Source organism: Spea bombifrons, chromosome 4, assembly GCF_027358695.1.
Source record: "Spea bombifrons isolate aSpeBom1 chromosome 4, aSpeBom1.2.pri, whole genome shotgun sequence".
NCBI classification, from domain to species: Eukaryota; Metazoa; Chordata; class Amphibia; order Anura; family Pelobatidae; genus Spea; species Spea bombifrons.
The window spans coordinates 70,289,604-70,315,450 of record NC_071090.1 but is presented as its reverse complement, the minus strand read 5'-3'; the positions used below and the strand labels follow the sequence as shown (position 1 = coordinate 70,315,450).

Here is a 25,847-nt window from a genome sequence, read left to right as displayed (position 1 = left end):
TCTGTGGGGTCTGAGGAGTTGTTTTTACTTATGCTTTATTGAGTGTTGACTACTAATTACGAATCCATGTGGTTAGTGGTTGGTTGGGGTGAGGTGATTTATTTTCCAGGTTATGTTATTCAATATAATAAAAGTTAAATATCCAACTCACCTGCATAGTCCAGGTTTAGTGAATACAAGTAACTCATGTTACCTTCACCCCATTACCAGATATCTACAAAAGAACGTTGTTCCATGTAGCCCTGTTACGTACATTTCCGTTGTATCAGACACTATGGAGCTGTATAGATTGTACATATCAAAAAACTACACACTTTATTTTAAGTAATCAATCACATCTGTTCTGAATGGACTTACCCTTAAAATTGTGGCATCTGCAACACTAAACTTGATGTTAGGATCAGAGAGTTTTGGATTTGATACACCAGATGCAAGTATTGTAACATTATTGTAATAGAAAACAAGCACTCAATACCTACAAGAATCAATCCATAACACACTCCTACTCTTTCACTGGTTGTATTTTATGTATTTTCCAGGATACTGATCACACAGTTGGAATTCGGAAATACAGTTTTTTTGCACATCAGCAATACAGTACCCATTCCCTGATTTTAAAAGGTATGCTTAAAAAACACTTCTTATTTAATGTTACAAAGAAAACCATACATTTAAGCAATATTACTGTCACCATTGTGGAGTTAGCATTGCCAATGGTAGGTCTTAATAAAGTGCAATTACTGGACACTTGCATTCTCGGTAACATCAACGCTCTGGTAAAAGAAAAATGTGATATCTAATGGTATGTTAACTCCTGTACTGTCCATTACTTCTGAATGACATTTAATTGTCGAGCGGGACAGAAAGACATGTCATGTTGATAGTGAATGGGTGAGCAGAACATCAAGTCATACAAACATCAGCATTCAATTGAGTCGTCGAGTAGCTGCATGAGCGAGCCTGCTGTGATAATCTCGCTGCCTAATGATGGATGTTGGCTATTCATCTCACCATCATGTTCCACCACCTCCTCATTGACTTCCACTACAATGGGCAACCTGGACAGAACAGGCGGATCTGGCCATAGACCAACACTTTCCTGTATTTCTGCTTCCTCATTGTCTGAGTAAGGGTTCTGGTCACCTGTATCTGGGAGGCAGCTATTTTCCACTGGTACAGCCTTTATTGGATGGCTCTGTAGTCCTTGCTTTGTTACCATGGCCTGGGTGACCCCCAGTTTTTGTGAATGCAGCTCGGCAGATGATTCTGTCTCTTGATGAATACTTTGAGTGGCGTTTGAAGGCTCGGCTATAAAAATAAAGAGTGGCAGGTGTGTACAGTTTTAAATTGCAGCAGACATTAAATATAATGACATGTATTTATATACAATATGGACAAAAGTATTGGGACACCCCTCTTAATTATTGAATTTAGGTGTTTCAGCCACCCCCATTGCTAACAGGTGTATAGAATCAAGCACATTGGCAGCCATCTCCATAGACAAACATTGGCAGTAGACTGGGTCATACTGAAGAGCTCAGTGAGTTTAAACATGGCGCTGTCATAGGATGCCACCTTTGCCACAAGTCAGTGAAATTGGTTCAATCTAGAACTAGAACTTTGCCCATGCATTAAAATGTGGCCAAATGTGCCCCAGGTAAAGAATGATACAGTGCATAGTAAGCTAGACTAGACATGCTAGCAAACCACAGGAACCAACACCTCCAATTATAGTAATAAAAGGCCTATTGGTTCTTTGCTTTTCCCCATATTGAAGAGTTGAGCTGGCTAACAGAAATGGAAAAATGGATCCCAATTTCATTTTCCATTGTGAAAGAGAAAATAAATACAAAAAAACTGCAGATGTACCCAGTGATATCACACATCAATCAAAGTGACTGAGCCAGTTATAGGCTTGAAAAACACTGTGTAAACGGAATAGAGCAGCACATTTGAAAATGGATCCTTTTTGTCAGATCACAGAGGAATCTTTCAGAAACATACCCACTTTCCCCCTGCTTGCACACGGAGAGGCTCCTGCACACTGGTTCCCAGGAGAAATTACTGCTACAGCTGGTGCCCTCTTCTGCACTTTTCCTGGTTGCCCATCCATCTTTCTGGCGTCTATGCTTTGACTGCCCACTGGATGGCCCTGTCTTTTTTCTTTGCACAAGCTCTCTTCTCCAGGAGTTTCAATATATGCTGCATTTTGGTAGCCATGTTCTTCTGTCTGCGGTGAAGGTTTGGTGGGATTGACCTGATAAAAGATGACATTACAAATAAATCCCATAGTTTCCAAAGTTTCAAGATATTACAGATACATACAGTCTACATCCCAACCACCCTCTTATTCTAAGATTTTAAAAGAAACAGAATTAACAAAATTATACCAGCTAAAACATGTGAGAAGTTGACCGGTCCTCGTCACTCTTCTAAGTTTTTTTTGCCCACCACTATCTATCTATCTATCTATCTATCTATCTATCTATCTATCTATCTATCTATCTATCAGAAGTCGATGAAGGGTGAAAAAAATAGACTTGGTCTATGCAAAAGTATTGTTGCCGTTTTAAAAAGCTAAAATAGAGTTGTGATCTGCTGTATCTATCTTGCATTCTGTAAATGGGCTCCAGTAGGGCTTTACAAGTTGGGCACAAGCATGATGCGCAAACCGGGCAGAGCTAATATACCTCTGATCCTCAGCAACATCACTGCACCTAGCCTGGTCTGTCATATCGCGAATCTGGCTCTACCAATTGAGAATAAATTATTTTTTTAAATCTTTGCACACAAAGGAAACATTTCCACAGAGTGATCAGTGCTGGCTTTTATACCAATATCGGTCCTGAAGGACTGTGATTAGAGTGGTAATGGTGCATAGGTCGGTGATTGCTACTTTACATTAAGCGGATAATTTCATGTAAATCATCCCCAAACTGACTTGCCCCACCTTATGTTTACATAGAGAGAATGAAGGGGTAAATTAAATAAGCTATGTACATGAGGGAATTGTATTTCAGAGGAGGGGGATTGCTAGGACAGTAGAGAGTGTTGGAAGTTTATATTATATTAAGAATTACTTCTCCTGACAAACTGTATATTTTAAGGTTTTTATTTTACCACCTAAAATAACAGCTCCTAGAAGAAGTTTCAAACTAGTGGTCAAACTAATTTGAGTAGTGGCCCTTCTTCAAGAACGAAGCACACAGAGGCCTTTCATTACATAAACTATGCAAAAATATCTTTTTTTTTCCCAAAAACGAATTCCCAATACAACAACTAGGTATTTCAATCCCCATTAATCCAATCTGTTTCTCTTCCATCACAACTTACCGTCTGGAACCATTTCAAGCTCTTTATGGCAGCGAAATGGATGAGAAAGAAATTAATGTCACGGGGTAAAAACAGAAGATTATGGGATCACTACAAAGTGTAGTGTTTGGTGATACTAACAGGTACATGGATTGTTGCTTTAAAATCTCAAATATAAAAGTCAACATGCATCTGAACATCTGAAACATATGCATCCAAACTTTACATGTCATGTATATAATCACACAACACTTTCCATAACATTCTATTAATGCAGTCAATCAACCGTTTATGTTTGTAAACCTGTTATTATGTACATTATGCTGGCATGTAGAGCAACACCGTATGTAAAAAGATAACAGAAGTAAGGAAAATGTAGTCACTGGTGTAAGCATTGTCCATGGGGCACAATAAAAAAGGAACATGCTATCTTTAGGCACACTGACCAGGAAGGGCTGGCAAGGTGAGCAATTGCTACCAGGGCTGCCGTGATCAGGTAGCATTTACAACCATACTGAACCCTTTCTGTGCTCCTCTTATTTCATTTTATTGGGATTTTTGGGGTAAATGTGTTTTGGACAGGGCCAGAGTTGTTGCCAGTCCTCCTGGGCTTATAGAGATGAACTGTGTGTAGTAATATCATTATTTAACATGGGCATTTGTTCAGAAAAATAAGTTTGAAATACAAAATATTGGGATTAGAGGAGAAGCATGTAAATGACTGAACGTGAACAATCATATGTTTCCATACCACACTAGTGTCTTTCTCAGTCACCAGTGATGTCTGGCTCATCTGTTGCTGCTGTTGTCGACGATTTTTCACAATGCGAATGAAGAGGAAAAGTAGGACTCCAAGCAATAGTCCCAGAGCACAGAGTCCAGCTGCCACTATTGGGAGATCAGGGAGATTGAACATGGTCCTTGGCTCTTTTGGGTCTCGTGGTGCTAGGAACACACGTGAACATTGTAAAGAGCATGCTTCAGAAAGAGAGAGAGAGCTCAAAGAAGCGAAGATTATAGGGAACGGCAATGATACAACTGTACACAACCAGTAAGAAGACACACAATGCTTTTCTCTTAAGTACACAGAAGTATAGGAGGAAGGGGTATGTAAACGTTGTAGAAATGCACAAAAACAGAAAAGGTATGGTTGTTGTTGTTTTTTTTTTATATAAAACACTGGCAAAGGCAAAGAGTCTTGCTAGTAGGTATCCACAATATTTGTGTGTAGGTGTGTGAAAATATACAAGAACATAGAAATGACACTTTTTCTTTTCACTCCATACCTGCCTGACCGTGAGCCAAGACTCTTACAATCACTGTGCAGTTTGCAGTTTCCCCAGATTCCCTGTCTCTTGCAATAACCTATTAACAAATAGTGGAAAAAGTTAGGAATAATAAAAGAAAAGCAGGTCCAATAAGTCATAGCAGTTTAACCAATCCTATGTGTCCCTGCCAAGAAATGATGATTACCTTTGTAGATACCAGTGACTCAGGAAGAAGGAAGATTGCATTTGTCAGACAGCTTTTGTCATATCACAGTGTATATTGCTTAATTCATGTTTTAGATAGTCTACCATAAAGGCAGAACTCATAGGTATGCTCATAGGGATGACTAAACATTTTTGTAATATATTTGGAACATGTTTTTTATAAAAATATTTGGCAAACCGTTTATATCACTGAACAAGGGATCCACTTTCAGAGAATGAAAATGATGAATGAAAGACACAAATATGTAATTTGTAATTTTAGTGTTAGAACAGTGGCCATACCATTAGAACAATCAGATCCTCAAAACCATAAGACTATGGTCTTATATGCCACATTTATTTACATGCAAATGGATGGATGTTTTGTCAAGCTAACAATAACTGTACTAGCAATCTGTATATGTATATATTAAATTTGTGCATTCAGATTCATAGTGAATTTAACAGAATTTGTCAATTTTGTGCATTCATATGAATCTCTGATAATGAGCAGGGTTCCCAACAAAACAAAGGAAAACAAACAGCAAAATGTGTTCCTGAGTAGAGTTCTACTGTAGCTATGCCACTGGTTCCCCTACATGCACAACCATCAGTATCGTGGAAAACACTAGCGCCACTACTATCTTGCCTGGTAGGCAGCCCAGTAATATAGTGTGGCCAGGTTAAGGTGTTAGGACATACCACCAATTCTGGTATGAACCAACACCTACATACACACCACAGTGCAGTTATGCTTTGGGGGAACTGGCAGCATTGGGGCCAACAGCAGCAGCTAGAACAAAGGGTATGGTGAGACTGTTTCCCAGAGACTGGTGAGGCAGGGACATTCGCTGTGCCAGCCTACCCTGGTACTTTAGGGCTTTACATTCAAGGTGGATGTCAATGCAGCAAATAAACTGACAAGACTGATTGGACAGCTTACCACTGTCAGAATTGCTTCCTTTTCCATGATTGAGGGGGAGTCCTTCAGGCAGCTGCTAGAGGCCCTTGCTCTCCACTACTGCCTCCTCAGTCACACCACCTTCAGCAGAACAATAGTTTATGGGGCAGGTGGCAGACGTCCTGAAGCTGTTCAGGGATGTGGCTGGAAATTGAAGCCAGAGCACTGACACTTTGGTCCAAGTCATCCCCCTACTTACCTACCTGATCCAGAAATTGCTTGACTTTCTGGATCACAACGAGGTCTTAATGGGCAACAGTGGAGATTGAAACACTAATCAGAAGGCTGATAAAGAAGCTGATAGGTTGCATGCAAAGCATAATGGACACCACATTTTACATGCTGGTCGCCCTCTGGGGGATTAGTTCTTTCTTTTAATATTGAGTCCTCTACACTGTGTAACCCATAGGGAATAATTATTTAAATATTTTTCTCATATTGGAGAAAATTCAAAGCCCTGTACCGTGAGCATGTTGCTGGATGTGGTTATATACTGATGGAGTGGTGCTGTTGCTGGTGGTCCTGCAATGCACGACTAAGTCTCTATCTCTTCCTAAACCTTGAAATGCTGCTGCTGTAGGTGAAAGGTGAGTACAGAAGGTAGCAGGGAGCTCCCCTTTGGAATTACCAGCCTTTATGTATTAATTTGTCTTTAAACTATAGTCCGATCTTCATTTAAATTGCAGTAATGAACAAACACAATCTATTTTAATCACCCACAAATTATTGTATTGTTCTTGTCCATACTGAATACATAATTCAAACATTAACAGTGTGGGTATGTGACAGTCTGTGAACCCCTAGACTAATGATTTCAACAAAAGCTAATTGGAGTCAGGATTTAGAAAACCTGGATTTTCAATGAAATGGGATTGGAGGTGTGTCTTAGAGTTACCTTGACATATAAAAAACACTCATTTTGAGTTTGCTATTCATAAGAGGCATCTGCTGATGTCAACCATGCCTCACAAAAAAGAAATCTCAAAAGACATATGATAAAGAAGTTCATTTGCATAAAGCTAGAAAGGTTAAAAAGTAATTTCAAAGAGTTTACATAGTCATCAGTCCACAGTTAATCAAATTGTTTATAAATGCAAACAATTTAGTAAAGTGCCTTCTCTCTCCAGAAGTGGGCGCACATGGCAACTTGAGCATTTTTTTTCTCAATTAACAATCATTTCTTAATGAAGGGACTGGAATCCTGAAATACATTCCTATTTTCAGCCCATGTTTGAAACGCGTAAAAACGTTTTCCTGTGCAGTGCTGATGGTTGAGAACCACATGCATCTGAATCATTGGAGATTACTTACAACCTTGTGAGTTTACTCTAACCCTATGGTACTGAACAATTTAAAATGTGTTTATATTTATGGCATACTACATCACAATCCAGGTCAGTGCTTACCTGAAGGGAATAGGTTTCAGTTGCTTGCAGTCGGTTGGCTTTGGCTATGAGCAGTCCACTCTGTGTCAACTGAAAAAGCTGGCTGTCATTGGCCATGACTTTCAGTTTAAGATAGATATCAGGATTGGTTTCCTGGTTTCAGAAAAACAGAGATACCAAATTAAAAAGAGAAGGTTAGTTATGAAGAAATTTGGTTTAACATAAATTCATCTCTCTTACATTTGGGAAGTCTCCATCACGTGGTAGCAATGAGAGTACTTGACCATTGTAAGTGCTGACAAGGGCTGCTGGACTGTGACCCTCCTGCACAAAGGCTTGGTATTGATTAGAACCAAACTGTGGGGCATGCTTGTTGACAGCTAGAACTCGTACTTCCACCTCAGCTATAGAATATTTCCTGGGGTCACCAACTTGAGAGGCCTGCAAGGGGAACAATGAAATTACAATTTATGTCAGGGTTTGTTTTTTTCATTGTTCTTTGTTTCAATTTCTTTTGTTTCTACCAATCCTATATTATTCTATGATTTCTTCCCAACTTTGGCAGCTTCTGTATATTAATTCTTTATAATACTACTGTTTTGTTGTGAGTTCTCCTGTGAATTGATCCAGTTTATGCAGGGGCATGCTAAGGTGGCCACAAACATGGCCGGCATGTTTCTTCTGTGTTGCGCTACTTGCCACCTTCTAAAGGTTATATATAATACATAATAATATTCTTGGAGGTACTACCCTTGTCATGCGCTACCACAGAAAGACAGTGGGAGATTAGGGAGCTTAATGTATGGCTGAAGTCTTGGTGTAAGAAGGAGGGCTTTGGGTTTTTAGAGCACTGGGCTGATCTTGCTTTGGGGTACAATCTCTGTAGTCATGATGGGTGGCAACTGAATGCAAAAAGGGTTCAATGTGCTTGAGGAGAGAATGGCTAAACGGTTGGAGGAGAGTTTAAATTAAGATAATAAATACTAGACTAGACATTAAAGAAAAGGAAAAGTGTTTTTGTTAGCAACCAGGTAGGTGGATCGGGGGGCTTGGTTTGTACAGATAATAGGAAGAAGCATATATTTTGCTCCCCAAAACAAGTACAGAAAGCGCTTGCAGCATGTGTGTTAAATGATAAGCTTCAGGTCATGTCTACAAATGCCTGCAGTTTAGGGAGTAAGATCCATGAACTTGTGACAGTAGTGGCAACTGAGAATGTTTATTTAGTGGTTGTTACTGAGACAATGAGAAAAATGACTGGGAGATAGCAATACCAGGCTACTCTATATAGAAAAGACAGGGAGGGCAAGAAAGTGGAAGAGGTGGCCCTATATGTAAAAGATAACATGAAATCTGACCTCACACAAATTAGTGATGAGGACATAGAGTCAGTTTGGGTAACAATACAATTTGGTAAAAGTAGAGTAACTAGTGTTGTGTGTATGTGATTTACAGACTCATGGACAAGTAGAAGAGTTAGATAATTGAGGAAATAGCTGAAATGACGTTGAAGGGAGGAAGTTATGCTGGGTGACTTTAATCTTCCTGATGTAAACTGAAAAACCAAAGTAGCTGGTTGTGCCCATAGTGTTTGGATATTCTCCCTACTGGGATTATCTCTAAAACAAGTAGTTGAGGAGCCAACTCGTAAAGAGATTTGTTAATGGATATTACTGTAGGTGTGTGGTTTAATAAATTAACAGTAAGTCACACCACACAAAAACAAATGTGTTAGATTTTAGAAAAGCTTTACACTTTATGTGTAAAGGAGTCAGTATCAGACTGGGGCCATCTAAATGGCGTCCATTAGAAATGGGATTATTTAAAAGATGAATAAAAAAAACGCAAAGTGAGAAAGATAGACAGATCTATAAGATTAGACAGAAAGTGGAAAAGCAAGTTATAAGAGCTGCCAAATTTAATGCAGAAGAGAGAATTGCCCAGTCAGTAAAAAAAAGGGAGTTTTTAGATATATAAATGGGAAAAGAAAAGTAGAACAAAAGTTAGTTAGATTAAAAACAAAAGAAGGAAGGTATGTAGAAGAGGATAAAGTCTAGCTGACTGCCTCAACAAATATTTCTGTTCAGTTTTTTTCATATGAAAAGGAAGGAAAAGGGACCTCGGTTCATAAAAAAGACTAAACGAGTCATTGATACATGTGAAGTTATAAACGAAGAGGTTCTACTATGGCTGTCTAAAAGATAAATAAGTTGATGGGGCCTGATGGGAATTACCCAAAGTTATTATATGACCTTAGTTGTGTACAAGCAAAACCATACCAGTAGTCCCAGAAGATTGCAAAGGTATTAGAGTCGGGCAACTATAGGTCAGTAAGTTATAGGTCAGTACATCAATAGTGGAAAAATCAATGTAAACTGTGTTAAAGGATAGGATTGTTCAACATCTGAAGTCACATCACATAAAAAACAACATGGTGTTACTTCAGGAGGATCATGCCATGATTTTTTTTTATTGGGTGACTAAAGTAATTGATCAAGGTGGTCCAGTAGACATTGCATAACTAGATTTCAGCAAGGCTTTTGACTCCGTCCCACATAGACAACTTTTTAATAAACTACAATCTCTCAGTTAAGATCCCAATATTGTTGATCCATTAATGTTATTATTATAATTATTATTTTATTAATATACTAACCATAACCTTCAGTCTGATGATGGAAGAATTGAGTTTCCTTTCTATTGGGTGTACCAGAGAGACCACTCCTGTAACGTTGTCGATTGAAAACTTGTCATAGTCAGGACCTGATTAAATGAAAACCAATCAACAATCTGGAGAAATATTAGGGTTTACAAGCAGTGAATACGACTTATGTGTTACAACCTCAGGAATTATAATAATAGTGTAATAAAAGTAACATTACAAAACAAAGTTTTCAGGCACAGAACATTAACTATTTTCTACAAAGTCTTGCAAACGATCGGCCATCTTGAATATGTTTTGCCTCTTACCTGACAGGAATGAGTATGAGATTGGAGCCATTATTCCTTTGTCACCATCCTCAGCAAAGATGGGTCCTGGAGAGAACATTAGAGGCCCTATCTGACATTACAGAGAGTTGTGAGTCAAATACAGTATTAGTTTTATGATGGAAAGTACACATAAATAAACCCTTACTATGCCACTATCACTTTGATAAAATTTGGTCCTACAAGAACTAAATAAGGTAAATCTGAACCTTCTCTGATTGTCCCACACACCTGCTTCTCCATTTCTGTTATATTCACCACATAAGTAGGGCTGACACAGAGATTGAGCCCATCATGTGACATATAGTGACACGGGAGGAACTGCGGGTACTGGTCATCTCCATCCATTACAAACACACGCACTCTTACTGAGGTGCGCTGTCGCTCTCTGGTAGTCATTTCCTGCGGAAGAAAACGAATAGCTGATTTGATGATGTCACTGGCTCCCATGGTGATAAAGCCACTTTTTAAAATGTGCATCATTACTGTTCATTATAAGTAGCCCCAAAGCTGTAATCTGCCTAAAATAATTAGGGTAAAAATGTGTGGAGTGCTTTGTTTCTGCTCATGTCTTTATTTAACCAACACTTATGAATGAACACCCTAAACTCAAACCACTGAGCTACTATATGTTCCCAAAGAATGGAGAGTGTATTTATTAAGTGGTCATTCTTGAAAAAAAGGTCTTGGCTACCAGTAGCACAAACAGACTGCCAGTCCATAGTATAGTTATAGTCTGTTTTATAGTGTGATCCAAGTAGACCCTAGGTTGTTTCCCATCTGAGCTCAACAATATTATTACGTAGCATGTTTATTTTTGTCATTGTGGTTACTGTGGTCTCTGTGTGTTACTAAATGGACATATGGTCTACGTATGGCGAGATCAAACTGCTTATCCAGGAGATGAAAGGTGATGGTAGGAAAGTCCTATGTTGACCCTGTCAAGACCTGTGACTATCCTAGGACAGCCATCAGACTCAAATGGTTTATGGGAAATACTATTACGGGAGATTACAGATAAGTGTGATTACTGCAACTGTGCTGGATACACTTCTCAGATTATTAGCCATTTAACAGTTTGTGGGCTCAGTATGACTGTGGTGAAAATGTAAAGTCAATGGGTGTCTGTTTTTTTTTGCGTTGTAGGGAACATCATGTTTAAATAAATAGGGATTATGCATTTTCAATTATTATGTGAGTGAGGTAAAGATAGATAGCTGCTGAGCTTCAATTAAAGTGGTTGTATCAGAGACGGTCTTCTTGGTTTGTTCTGCTTGCTAAGGAATCCCCTCAGCGGGCAACTGCAAAAACTAGCCTAGCCTTGACAACCAGGTACACAGGTACCTAGTCCTACACACCCTGTTACTAAGCTGTTACACATTTCCTCTGAGATCAAAGTTGTAAGGTAATGAGGGAGGATTTAGAGATTGAGTGTCTGACGGGATCACGTCAGGAACAATTACTACATGGTAGCTAAAGACCAGGATTCTTTGCTTAATTAGACATCACACTGTGACTGTCAGAATCCTTGAAAATGGAGCAGAGTGGATTATGGGATGACTCTATTGGATCGTACTATGGATACTCTGCTACATAAATAATAAAGTGATGCAGTAAAGTATGTGTAGATCCTTGTGGTAGTGAGCACTGCAAAAAATAACCACATGAAATAGTATTGTTTACCTTATAACTTATACTTCTTAGATATTCCTCATATTTAGTTTTATTATTTCTTTTTATATGTGACTTGCTTTAACCAATACATAATAGTATATTGTGTGTGGTATAATTATTTATTCCTATGAAATATATGACTATGAAAAGCAATACAAATTTATTACACCCGCCCTTTGAAGAAGTACTATATAAACTAATTATATGAGCCGCCTTCATATTGTTAGCTTTTTTGCAGTCAATCACACCATAGTTTATAGCTATCTGTTTCGCTACCCTTGGCAGGTTATAGTATAATAGTCTCTCTCACCACAGCATGAATGACAATCTCCAGATCCTGCTTGCTTTCGTAATCCAGTGGTCGAGACAGCAGAACCTTTCCATTATTTGGCATATCCATATGGAAATATTTAAAATCCCCCTGCAACAGACCAAATAACCCATATTCACATTAGAACTATTCACTAGTAAAGTATGTAATGGATAACCTTTATGATGATGAAGTGACAACAGAATGTTTTATTAACTATATAAGTATAAGTATATTCAGTTAAGTGTTTTTGGTAGAGAGTTACACATTTAATTTTTGAACTTTAATATGTATTAAGCAGCTCCAATTTTTTTCCCACACAAAAAGATACGAGCAGTCCATTTAAAGGCATAAATATTGGGGATTTCACATAAATGGCCATATATTTCTTAGCCACTACATCAAAGTACCGCAAATACCGCATTGGTAATAATGACAAATAAGTACACAAAATAAAGCAAGACCCATTGAATACCATTCAAAAGACACCTATCTGAGGTATAAATATTGAGGATTCTGTCAGCAATATAGCCATGAAAAATTAGATAGGACTCGCCAAACTTGGGCTACTTTCACGTAGTGGCAGGCTAAGCAATATATGGCCATAAAGTGTGATAGAATCACGCAATATTTAGGCCTTAGTTAGGTGTATTCATTGGGTATGCGTTGAAGTCTTGCTTTTTCTAGAAGCCCTCCACTTATGTAATTCATGGTTATGTGATGACTGGCATAGCAGGGAGTATATTGTGTACTCCTCCCTCCATTGGAAACACCATACCAGATACATTCAGTGTGCCATTTCCTAAATTACTGCATCTATCTTAGCACCTTATACCCAAACATAAGAAATATATTAGAAGAGGACGATTAAAAGCTTTGAGACTGTAGTGCAGGGCCAACATTTCAACCTGTGTCCGCACTTCAAGGTAGGGAGGTAGGGAATTACACCAGAGGTTGGGCCCCATACAGCTCTACGGGTCTGTAAAGCTAAGATACTTGTTTTGCATTTACAGTTACAACCAATATAGCTAGGTTCTAAAACAATGACATTGATGATTGCCCCCTCCTTTCCCACCTTGTGCGTGTGGTGGGAACTCAATAACTTATTTGGTATGGGCTATTGTTACCTCAATAATGAAGGTCTATGACTCTCAACAAACAAAATGTTTTTAACTTAAAGGAGAAACCCATACTCCTATCTATATTAGTGTAATTAAAGTATTATCATGTAACTAGTATTACGCGTTTTTTTGAAGATGAACTGTCCTAGCTTCTAGCTTTTGTTTCTGTAATTCATTTGTTTACCCATTGTACAGTGCTGCAGAATATAATGATGCTATACAAACCAATAAATAATTTTAGTGTAGAAAACTATAGTAATAATCATAATGTAGGTTTTGGAAAAGCAAAAAAGCTAACAATCTTTAACTGGAAATGTACTGTATTAATGTAAAAATAAAAGAAGAGTGGAGTTGGGCTCTGCTTGATATTTTTGATAAGACATAAAATTATGCCCAGAAACAGAAGATAAGTTCTCACATTTCTGCAAGTCCTCATGTGCTCAAATAAATTCATTACACCAAACAGCTAACTCTCACAGCGACCTGAAGTGACACAGATATGTTTCAGAGAAGGAGGATTAAGAAAATTAATATAAATGTTTCACCCGAGTGTATCATTCAACTGTACTTAAAAATCCTTGAATATTTTGGAACATATCATCTATATTTAATGAAGGTTGGCATCTTCACGATCCAACAATCACACTTGAAAGATAATAAACTGTGGTTGAGCACAGTTGATTGTTATTCAATATATGTAAAAATGGAAATCATAAGTACACTAGCAATCTCCATTGGTCATTTAAAATGCAATGCAAATCCATAGGAAGGTCCATCATTACAAACGTGGTGCAAAAAAAAAATTAGGAAGAGATGTTTCTCAATAATGTCTCATGACTAGAACACACTTTGGGCAATAACAGGTTTAATTTTTTTATAATAAATAATACTGTACATTGATTTAATCCATTATAAAGCGGTTCCACAACAGACAACAAACAAGAAATCACTTTGCACATGCATGTACAAGAGGTTCAATTTATCTGCCCTGTTGCCAGAACCATTCCTGACTACCATTAAAAATATTGCGTGTCCCGCAAACATCAGCAGGACCACTCGCAACAGCAGCAGGACCTCCCACTTACATCATGCAAGGGGGGGTGCTCCCTTTAGCCAGAGCCAGAAAGTTCCCAGGTATGGCCATAACGAGAAAAAAAACAGTTGGCATAACGTAACATCTCCAGCCTACATAGCAGAAATAGGCCAGTTGGGGAGATCAAAGATCTCCCTTGTAGTCATACCTGAGCGGCACGCCTTCACTCCCCATCCACTACAGAAATGGCATCTCCCACAATGTCAGTTCACGGCATCGTGGGAAACATGCACTTTTTGGAGGGGAAGTGGTCAGGGAGTGGGGTCGGGGAGTTTCCCCTGCACTGACCCATTGATGTGAGCGTGACCGCCCACTGATGTCAGTGGGACTCCCCAACCACATCCCACAAGGGCGGCTCTGGGTAGCCAGAGCCAGAGAGTTCCCAGCTATGCTTGTAACTGGCCCATTGGGTGGCGGGACATCAGTATGTGGTGCATACAATTTCAAATTATAATATTTTATCTGCTAGACAAAGTAACACAAACAGTTGTTTGCACACTCCAAATATCCCCATATATTCAAAGACTGGCATTGTGTAAAACAGTAGTAAAACAGGGTGATGCCACCATTGGCGGCACCACAGACACTCACCATTGTTCTGTCTATTACATACATTAGGGTATCTCCATCTTGATCCACAGCATGAGCTGTGAATACTATGGAATCCACTTCTGCCAGCTGCAAAGAGAGACGTTAAATGTGTATTATGACAGTAGCTGTTATACACAGAATAACCCACTGCTATAGGTAGAGTGTGGGGTTGATATAAACACACGGACTGTCAACAAGGCCTATAGCACTTTAGCGTCTTGTGGCTATTTAGAATACTGCTTAGCAACATTGTCTGTCCATCTACATACAGAAAATGCTATAGCGTATACACTAATAAAGTAAGGAAGATTCCTGAAAGTTACTCCAGTGTGCAATCAAAAAACAGGATATTTATAGTAGAGGATCTCATTTCTACTGCAAAGCATAGAAGAAAACCCTCAAACAGCGATGCCTAGCCATGTGCAAGCAGTTCCTAGATTATATTACATGATGATGCTCAAAATAGCATGGAACAGGTTAAGGAGCATGCGACCAGGGTATTGGATTTAACTGTCTATAATAGCCCTAGGTTCACTGTAAAGTATGGCGCTCTTTCATAAGGAAGCACTGTAATATATATTTAACGTGTTGTGGTGTGAGACAGGAAGAAAATACTAAAACTGGATTAGACTTCTTTCAACGGTTCTTAGATTTGTGACAGAAAGAGTAAATCAGAGGGAAGGTGGGCTTATATTCACTCTTAGGAATGCGAAAATGTTACACAATACATTTATCCGTACTGTTTTTAGAAAAAAGCAAAACACATAGCTATATTTTAAGCTATATTTGAAGTTTAATTTATAATTCATAGTAATTGAAATCGTATAAGTATCTTTTTAATGAGACACGGTTCCTGGAAGAAGCTGTGAGGGGACAACTCACATTTGCCCTGCATTATGCAAAATTAAATTGGTAAGGCAACATTCAAGAAGCTGCACTGAGTTACCGATTCATCCTGTATGGGTCAGTTGGGCCTTCTTGCAGAATTGGCCCTTCAAGCTTCATACTTAAGGCACAGAGTTAATATGTTTAGTGTATAAACCAAATACTTCATTTAACTTTAATATAATTTAGGCATTGTATAAACATGATACAAATTACAATGTAAATCTATGGATGACTTTTAGTATTCGTATTCACGCTCACTTCACTGATGTTCTGAGCAGTCACTGATTCTTCCAAAAAATGTGGCTTGTTGTCATTTTCATTCAAGACCTGGACAATAATTCGATACTGAACCTACGAAATGTAGAAACAAACAGAATGAAGTGAAATTACTAAATAATATAAATATGTGGCCACCAGACTCTTGTTATTTAAAATACCCAATGCCATATATTAGTGATAGAATTGATACATATAATATAATATAGATATTGTTACCGTTGGAAAACCTTCTTCAGAGCAGGTCAAAGTTACCAAGAGAACAGAAGATTCCAAAGCCTGCAGAAAAGAATAACATCTCAGTACAGTAAAAGTCATTAAAAAAAAAGAACATAATAGAACAGCTTTTTTCTCCTCTCACTCCATTATCCATCGCTAATCTTTTATCACAGTCAGTTCCCCAAATATACATCTCTATTATTGCAATCTGGAATTTGTTAAACTAAACAGACTTACAATCCTTTTTCTAGCCTAACAAAGTAACTTTACATTTAAGGATGACATTGACATTTTGTATAAACAGTGATTTTTGTTGTTTGGATTTTCTTGCTTCTTTACACAATAAAAAATACCGTATTTGCTTGATTATAAGACGACCCCCCAAAATCTGAATATTAACTTAGGAAAAAAACAAAAAGCCTGAATATAAGACGACCCCAAAGGAAAAAAGTTTTACCAGTAAATGTTAATTCATGTAAACTATTTTTTTTAATAAAAGCTATGATTGAGAAAAATATTTTTTTTGTTTTTATTTCTTGTATTTTCCAACCTGTCCCCCAGTTACGCACATCTGCCCCCAGGCTTGCCACACCAATATGGCACTGTGGCCCATGATATGCCTTTTAACCCTCTATATGCCACTGTGCCCCATGGTATGCCTTTTGACTCCCTATGTGCCAATACCCCTATATCCCATTCTGGCATATAGGGGGTTAAAATGCATATTATGGGGCAGAGTGGCATATAGAGAGGTATAAGGCATTTCAGGAGGCAGGGTGGCATTAAGGGAGTTAAAAGGCATTGTATAGAGCACTCTGCCTCAAGAAATGCCTTATACCTCCTATATGCCACTCTGGCATTTAGGGGGTTAAAAGGCATATTATGGGGCAGAGTGGCATATAGGGAGGTATAAGGCATTTCAGGAGGCAGAGTGCTCTATTAAATGCCCCCTTAACGCCACTCCAGAAATGCCCTATGCCCCCATTTAACACACACACACACACACACACACACACACCCTATACCCCCATTTAACACACACACACACACACTCTCTCTCTCCCCCCCTTCCCCCTCTCTCACCCCTCTCTTACCGGTGCTTCCAGCCGGGGCAGCGGGTTGACGTCGCCTTCCGCTGCAGCCGGAAGGAGGTGGAGTTGGCAGCGGAGGTTTGTATGCGTATACTTTCCCCGGCTGTCAGAGATCAGAGTTCCCCGCACCGGTGCGACACCGGTGCGGGGAACTCTGATCTCTGACAGTCGGGGAAGGTCTACGCGACGGACGCAGACAACCCCCGCTGCTAGCCACACCTCCTTCCGCCTGCAGCGGACGTTGTCTACGCGGATCGCGTAGACGTCAACTCGCTGCCCCGGCAATACAGCAGGAAGCACCGGTAAGTGTGTGTATGATGGGGGGTGGGGGTGGGGGTTCGGGGACGGTGAGACCGGAGTATCCAGGTCCCCTGCAGCGGTGCGGGGGATCTGGATCTTAGTCTCCTAATCAGACCTCTATTTGAGGTCTGATTAGAAGACGACCCCGATTAGAAGACGAGGGGTATTTTTCAGAGCATTTGCTCTGAAAAAAACCTTGTCTTATAATCGAGCAAATACGGTAATAGTAATGATTGAATCATGGTGAACTGGTGGAGGATGAGAGTTGAAGCTAAGACTACTCTTTTCCCCTTCCATCGTTGTGTCCTTGGGTGTGTAATTCTCATCCTTTTTTTACCCTAGTCTTCCAACCAGATCTGGCATCTTACCTCTCTGTCCAATGTTTTTCCAGAAGACACATTAAGCCAGATATTTTTCCCATCCAGGTAAAACCAATCTGCATCTGTACCACTTAAACAAAGTTTTACTGTAGTAGTCACTGGATCCCCAAATACTGACAGGTTAGCCACAAATGTCCCATTAGGGCTGTTTTCGAGAATCTCTGTGAAGATGTTGCTGCCTCCAGTGCACTGATCCCCTTTGAGGGAAAGAAGCAAGAATAGTTTGTCATACAATACTTTATATTATGGTTGTCCATCAGAAATTAGAGGGTTTTTATCTGGCTGTAGATATACTATTATATAGGGTACTGGAAGGGGTACAGTGGTTCATTCTCTAAAGGTCAAATTTGGTTGAGTCACATATTCAAATTTGGTTGAGTACACATATTCATCACTGTTCGACTGCACATCTTACTCAACGTACTCATCTGCTGTTCAGTTGATTTGCAGTCGGGTACAGGTTGTCCCTGCAAACCCAACTTTACATCGGACTGCACTCAACTTTTATCAAATTTTGTCCAATCGGCAACCAGGGAAATGCTGAATATTATAAGTGTCCAAGCACTCAATAGGACAAGCAGAAAAACCAAGCAAACAATTTTTAACACTAATCCATTAATAAAAAAGAGCCTGACTGTCCTTTAAGAACTAGACTTTACTTTTTCATTACACGCTACCAGGCCTTTGCAGTACACTTCCTAAAAAATGAGCTACTAAGAAAAACACCTTCCATTTTTCTAGGTAATAATGTTGAATTCCCTAACCTTCACTTCTGCTTCTTCTAGATCCATGGTCATTCTAATTCATATGAGCAGAACTTCCCTTTTCATTGGAATCCTTTCGCTCTAAACCACAGGGTTTGCTGTTCCCAGATACTGTATATAACAAGATGCTATGTTGCATCTATCACTTTTGCCAACATCTTTAATATATGACTCCTTTATACAACTGATACTGTGTATATCTTGGTATTCTGTCAATCTATTTCTTCTTGAGAGAATGTCAGATTCAAATGGCAAGCTCATCTTTGGGGGTTTGGGAAAATATATGATTATGTCTGCTTTAAAGGTAGTCCAGTAAAGGGTGTTATGCTTTCTGGGAGAGTTGTCACCTTAAGGAGCATATATCATATTACATTTTAGGTTAAACTGCAGTCTTGCATCCATATAAGTTTTGAATGATAATGAAAACCGGCACAATATCAATGTTGATATTTGGTATTTTATAGTATTATAATTAATATTTGTCAAGTTGCATCTAAAATGTACTCATCTATAACAAAAAAAAATTAAAGCATGCCTACATTTTTTCAACATACAGTACCTCTTTGGTCAATTTGTCCCAAGACAAGCTCAGAAATGTATCTTCTAATATAACAAAAATATCAGTACACTCTATATCGTAAAACCATTCTACTCAATATATACTGATTATATGGTAGCCAGGGATGTGTATGATGTGAACATGCACAATCTGAAGACAATATTGGGGATAGTGTTGTACAGTACACTATGTAACATACAAAGTAAAGCTTCCTCAAAGAAAGCAAGGTATTTCCTATTCTGAAAATATTTCCTTTACATGGTTTTATCGAGCTGAAAACAATTTGAAGTTACATGAGGCCTTGTATTAAAACGTCCACGTAATATAATACCTGAGGCCACCTGAACAGATAAACTTAGAGCCAACAGTAGAATTTCAGAGGATGGCGGCATGGCCACTGTGAAGATGCCACCTAAAAAAGAAAAGCAAGATACTGTGAAAAATGTGGTGTGAAACAATAATCACTACAGGTGGATTTTAGTGTAACAAAATACCAGGAAATATGAGGGACACATTAAACAGACATCACCATATTCTCCATCCAAATGTCTCATGATACATAGTAGCTGACTTCTCACAGCATTTCTAATGTAGGTCAAGAGGACAGTAGGCATAGTCTCATAGTCATAACTGGATCTTGGTATACTGAAAGTAGTATAGATATCAAGGAAAGACCCTTTTTGCTAAGTAGCTGGATAGTGGCTTAATACTTTCTTCAATTCGCATTAGACTTGCATTGTACAAGTAATGGGATAAGTGGATCCCTTGCCAACAGAAGTGGTAGTATTTAAGGCAATGATACAATTTAAACATGAATGGGGTGTAAGGCCATCCTAAACAAGGACATAACTAAGGACTGATTAAGGTTTGAGTCTTTATAGCAGGACATGTGCCTACTGGTTCTTGCCTGCTGTCAAATTCTAGTCTTCTACTTTTGTTAATGCCACTTGCAGTAAAGCAATAGGAAGTAGGCAACCAATTTATTCCCACTTGTGTAACAAATCCGACAATATCACATGTTCCAGAAGTAAAAGTATTTAAAGATGACTGGATCTGTAGTATGGTCAGCAATAAATTCAAAAAGGGAAAATAATCTTATTTTAGGGGTATATGTCTGTGAGATAAGTATAATACATTAAAGTTACTGCTTTTATTAAAATGTGTGAATATGGACTAGAAAGTTCACAGTTAAATAATGATTGATCTTTGTCAAGTGTTTATCTATTCCATTCGTATGTACTGACCTTGGGTAGCTGATGGTTTTATAAAAATTACCCCATTCTATATAGAAGAGTTGTACGCTATGCATTCCTTGGGTCATTTTCTCACTGTATGTGATTGATTCATAGATGTATAGCTGAACAGTATATATTGCAATTTTTATGCATTTCCAGATAAACTGTGTTTAATAGACCTGTATAGAAATAATTTTTAAACAATGTACATTTGACTCTAAGCAGGTTGCTTCATTGCCACTTGCCTACTCTCTATTCCCATGAACAAAATCAATGCTGATCAACGCACATCAATAAGGTAAAGAGTGAAATGAGAAAAAAAAGGAGAGATTATATTATATGTAATGTAATGAAGTTCAGTAGTAATCAATCAGCGCGTACTAGACAGCAGACAACCAGGCATCTGCCCCCTGTCTGGTCTATGTATATTTATGTGTGATAATCTCCCAATGGCTGCTCACAGATTGATGCTGTCACTAATGACTGTTATCCTGCAGATTATCTGTAGAGCGGTTACCCCCTCCTGTGTAGTGACTGAGCATGGCACACAGAAATCCTGTGAGTGTGACAAGATCATCGGTGGGCCAGCACTCGACATGTGATAAGTGAATGCAATGCCAGGGCACAGAGGGAGGCTGGCAGTCAGGAGGAGATTGCCATGAGCATTTTTGGGTAGATTAATGCTTTCCTGGTCCTACTAGGATAATTCTATACAAATGAAATGAAAGGTAGAACTGGCATATGATAAAATACGGATCCATATTTATAAAAAGCTATGCTTTTGCAAAGGGCTAGATGTGGTCCAAGATATTCGCATGAGATTTCTAATACTGTCTAGGGGCCCTAGTCATTGGTGTTTGTTGTGTTAGTGGCGATGATGTGGTGGTGGTGGGCTTTCCAGGCAGACAGCGAACCACTGCCGGACTGTAAATGTGAACTACATCTTCTATACTATGAATTGATTCTAAAAGTGCAAGTATGGTGGCCCTAACTTTGTACCTTGGCTAAAGCCCTTATAGCATCTATTTGGCTTTCTATAGCACTGAGAATCAGCAGAGATGTTCTACCAGTCACCAGGAGGGTGACTGCTCCACATTTAGACCCCCCCTTAATATAAATAGCAGATTGTTTATTCATGAAAATATGTGTGCGCATTAAATGTGCTGAATGCAAAATAAGAATTTAAGGTGCAATATTTACACCTTGGAGCACATCATATGTAGAAACCCCATATTTATATATACAGAAGTGCAGAAGAATGATTAGCATTAGCAGTACCATCCTTCTACTTCTTCCAAAAGTGTGCAGCCTTCACAGTATTAGTTGAGTTATAGCCATGGTTTCTTGGCTTAGTACAGTTGACCTAGAATTCATAGAACAAAGCATGTTTTCCCCTTGAATAGTAAGGAAATCTTTAAATAACCAGTGCTAATAATATTCAGTTTTACCACCGTACTGGACACACATAATTTCTATTCAGCTGGCAGCAATTCACTGAAAATATAATGACATTTTCTGGTGTAGCCCCAGTTTCAAGACAAGGGTGGTGGAATAATTTTCAATTAGCATGCAAGTGTTATTTTTACATTTATTGAACAATTAAATAAAATTCTAAAATGATTTGATGTATAAAATTAATTTTATGTGTCTCTCCATAAAAGGAAATACAGATAATATTACTAGAATTTGCTTAAAAATTAAGAATGAGCTTAATACAGAAAGTTATGCAGAATTAGAAAGGTAGAGACAATGGCAGAATGCTATAACTATAGAAATACATTATATGAAGAAGGTAAACATGTTCATTTTTTTAGAATTTCCAAATGTAATCAATAAGGACCAAGACGTATTTACCTTTTGTTTGGTTTACAAAACGGTAATATGCAAGCCAGTTCCTTACCCAACTCCACAGGCTGTACCAATCAATAGTCTTGGTGCAAGAGATACCCAGATGGTTGTCTTGGCATGACCTATGTTGGCTATATAGGTACTGGATCCATATTCAGAGAAGTAAATTCATGGGGACAGGGCACTGTGCTGGTGCCCTGTAGAAAGGAGGAAGCAGAAGGAAGATACACAGCTCAGAGGGCTTAAGGTAATAATACCAAGAGAGGAGGATGGGGAGAGCATCTGCCAATGAAGAGGAGGAGAGTAAGATCTAAGACTGCAGAGACAGCTACGGGAAAGAAAAAAGAGGGAAGAAATGTAGAGAGGGAGCAAGACTACAAAAGAAGGTAACTTTTTTCTGAAAGAAAGACACAAGCAAATTGTTGGATATGTTTTAGGATTTCTTCCAGCATCTGAAACAGGAAAGTACTTCAAATATTGTTCATAACATTTATTGATTTAGTAGCTTTGCTCTTCCTAGCAATACTTTATAAAATCAGCTTTAATGAAAAAAAAAAAAAAAAAGGCATACAGAGGCCCCGGCGCTTGCTAGCGCAATTCATAGATCAGTTAAGGGATTAATATTCCATTTCAGGGGTATTTGGGAAACTCCCCTCCCCCCCAAACAGTTGCATTAAGTGCAACATATACATTGATAGGATTGTATAAAGAAATGTATCCAGAAATTACATTGAAGAGATGTACTCAACTACCAAAATGCAAGGGGGAGTAGGAAAACAAAAGAATGTGAATAATGTATTTAATGCATTTGTGCACACCTAATATTTTTTGTCATTCACAAAGTAAGAACAATATCATCATGAGGATATAAAAAAAACCTCATACATACATACGTACATACATAACCTTTCATCCCCCTGCACAGGCATATCTAACATTAACTGCGTGCAGTCACAAACATTAATGTTTCCATACATCGTCAACGACTATTAATGCACACATCACATCATGAAATCATTAAGACCCTATTATAGACCTGCTCAATCACCATAATAACTCCACAGGCCCTTTCCACACAGTTTCCCCTTCTCCCTGCCAAGTGTACACAGCCAGTTTTAACCAAAACGGCATAGATATTTTATTCTGGAATGGAATGTATCAAACAGTAACTAGGGACAAGTTTGCAGCTCGGCCAACTGAGTTGTGACTGGTAGTATTACATTACAGGCACAAGATGGCAGCAGCAAACACATTTAGATGGTTTGCATGCCCTAAATGTTGATTTATAAGCTTTTTGAAATACCCCATGGATTGTTTATAGCATGTGAATTTGTCTAGGTTATTATTATTATTTATTGTTTTATATAGCGCCATCAAATTCTTTAGCGCTGTACAATGGATAGACAGGACAGAACAAGTAGTATGTAACATAACAAATTGACAGAGACAACAGGTGAGGAGGGCCCTGCTCATACGAGCTTACAGTGTAGAGGTCATTCAAAGTTCCTTTGGCCTCATCCAAACTAATACACTTCTGTAGGTAGAACTGACCCTGATTGCTACTTTGTCATAACTTTACACCGTAATTGATTTCATAGCGTTTGCTCATAACGTTGCTCATTTTGCTGCTTGCTCAGATATAATTCTTGGTTGTATTAGGTGTGACACTACAAAAAAGAGCGGTATGCTTATTAAAACATTTTGTCCGTTGTCCACTTTGTGTATGAATTTGAATTTAATGCTTGGTTTTGAGGCAATATTAAACTGAAAAGCCAAAAGCAGGTTAAAGTTAGAATATATACTGTACATAACTGTAAGTTGTATGTTTGTATATATACCGTATTTGCTCGATTATAAGACGACCCTGATTATAAGACGACCCCCCAAAATCTGAATATTAACTTAGGAAAAAAAGAAAAAGCCTGAATATAAGACGACCCCAAAGGAAAAAAGTTTTACCAGTAAATGTTAATTCATCTGAACTATTTTTTTTAATAAAAGCTATGATTGAGAAAAATATTTTTTTTTGTTTTTATTTCTTGTATTTTCCAACCTGTCCCCCAGTTACGCACATCTGCCCCCAGGCTTGCCACTCCAAAATGGCACTGTGGCCCATGATATGCCTTTTAACCCTCTATATGCCACTGTGCCCCATGGTATGCCTTTTGTCCCCCTATGTGCCACTCTGCCTCCAGAAATGCCTTATACCCCTTTATCCCATTCTGGCATTTAGGGGGTTAAAATGCATATTATGGGGCAGAGTGGCATATAGGGAGGTATAAGGCATTTCAGGAGGCAGAGTGCTCTATTAAATGCCCCCTTAACGCCACTCCAGAAATGCCCTATGCCCCCATTTAACACACACACACCCTATACCCCCATTTAACTAACACACACACACTCCCCCCCCCCTCTCTCACCCCCCTTCCCCCTCTCTCACCCCTCTCAGCCCTCTCTTACCGGTGCTTCCAGCCGGGGCAGCGGGTTGACGTCGCCTTCCGCTGCAGCTGGAAGGAGGTGGAGTTGGCAGCGGGGGTTTGTATGCATCCGTCGCGTATACTTTCCCCGGCTGTCAGAGACCAGAGTTCCCCGTGTCGGTGCGGCACTGGTGCGGGGAACTCTGATCTCTGACAGTCGGGGAAGGTCTACGCGACGGACGCAGACAACCCCCGCTGCTAGCTACACCTCCTTCCGGCTGCAGCGGACGTTGTCTACGCGGATCGCGTAGACGTCAACCCGCTGCCCCGGCAACACAGCAGGAAGCACCGGTAAGTGTGTGTATGATGGGGGGGTGAGATAGGAGGATCCAGGTCCACTGCAGCGGTGCGGGGGATCTGGATCTTAGTCTCCTAATCAGACCTCTATTTGAGGTCTGATTAGAAGACGACCCCGATTAGAAGACGAGGGGTATTTTTCAGAACATTTGCTCTGAAAAAAACCTTGTCTTTTAATCGAGCAAATACGGTATATACCGGTATGTATATATGTATAAATATATACGTTTTGAGACATCCACACATCTCTCTAGACTTCTGGACTCCAATCAAATAAAACAGATGTCAGCATAGTCTTTCAGTCACTAAGAAAATATTCTAAACTATCTAGGTTGTAAGCCCTAATGAGGTCTCTATCCATATCATGCCTGTCTATATCAGAATTATATGTATAATAATAATTTATTAGCGATAAATAATGTGAGAAGAAGGGAATGATTCACCTCAATAGCCCAGTAGAATCTAAGTGTGGTTCCAGGAGTGCTACAGGTATAAAAGAAAGAGAGGGCTATCCGGGGAATCAGTATAAAAAGGTCTTTGGGCCCAAAATAGAAACTGAGAGCAATGGACCCGAAAAGAAAAAGAAAGCTGAAATACAAAATGTTT

At 38.9% G+C, this 25,847-nt stretch overlaps 1 protein-coding gene across 1 annotated transcript; it reads right to left on the bottom strand.

The window, feature by feature from the left end:
- Window positions 1–812: 812 nt before the first annotated feature.
- On the bottom strand, window positions 813–22,648 carry LOC128492144 (cadherin-related family member 5-like). Its single transcript, XM_053464601.1, has 17 exons — window positions 22,520–22,648; window positions 19,716–19,796; window positions 18,050–18,258; window positions 16,291–16,350; window positions 16,054–16,146; window positions 14,908–14,994; window positions 12,103–12,213; window positions 10,350–10,520; window positions 10,101–10,191; window positions 9,787–9,893; window positions 7,371–7,571; window positions 7,152–7,283; window positions 4,599–4,677; window positions 4,064–4,257; window positions 3,334–3,354; window positions 2,005–2,257; window positions 813–1,308 (listed from the first exon to the last, which is right to left on the bottom strand). Exons 2-17 carry the CDS (start codon window positions 19,774–19,776, stop codon window positions 920–922), a joined length of 2,259 nt encoding a protein of 752 aa, XP_053320576.1. The 5' UTR covers window positions 19,777–19,796; window positions 22,520–22,648; the 3' UTR covers window positions 813–919.
- Between the last annotated feature and the right edge of the window lie 3,199 nt (window positions 22,649–25,847).

Excerpts from the sequence above, each read along its gene's own strand:
- LOC128492144 (XM_053464601.1), bottom strand. The coding sequence starts at position 19,776 with ATGCCGCCATCCTCTGAAATTCTACTGTTGGCTCTAAGTTTATCTGTT. Across the intron at positions 10,521-12,102 it reads AGATTGTCATTCATGCTGTG|GAAATGACTACCAGAGAGCG; the intron begins GTGAGAGAGACT and ends TTTCTTCCGCAG. Across the intron at positions 4,258-4,598 it reads CTTGGCTCACGGTCAGGCAG|CACCACGAGACCCAAAAGAG; the intron begins GTATGGAGTGAA and ends GTGTGTTCCTAG.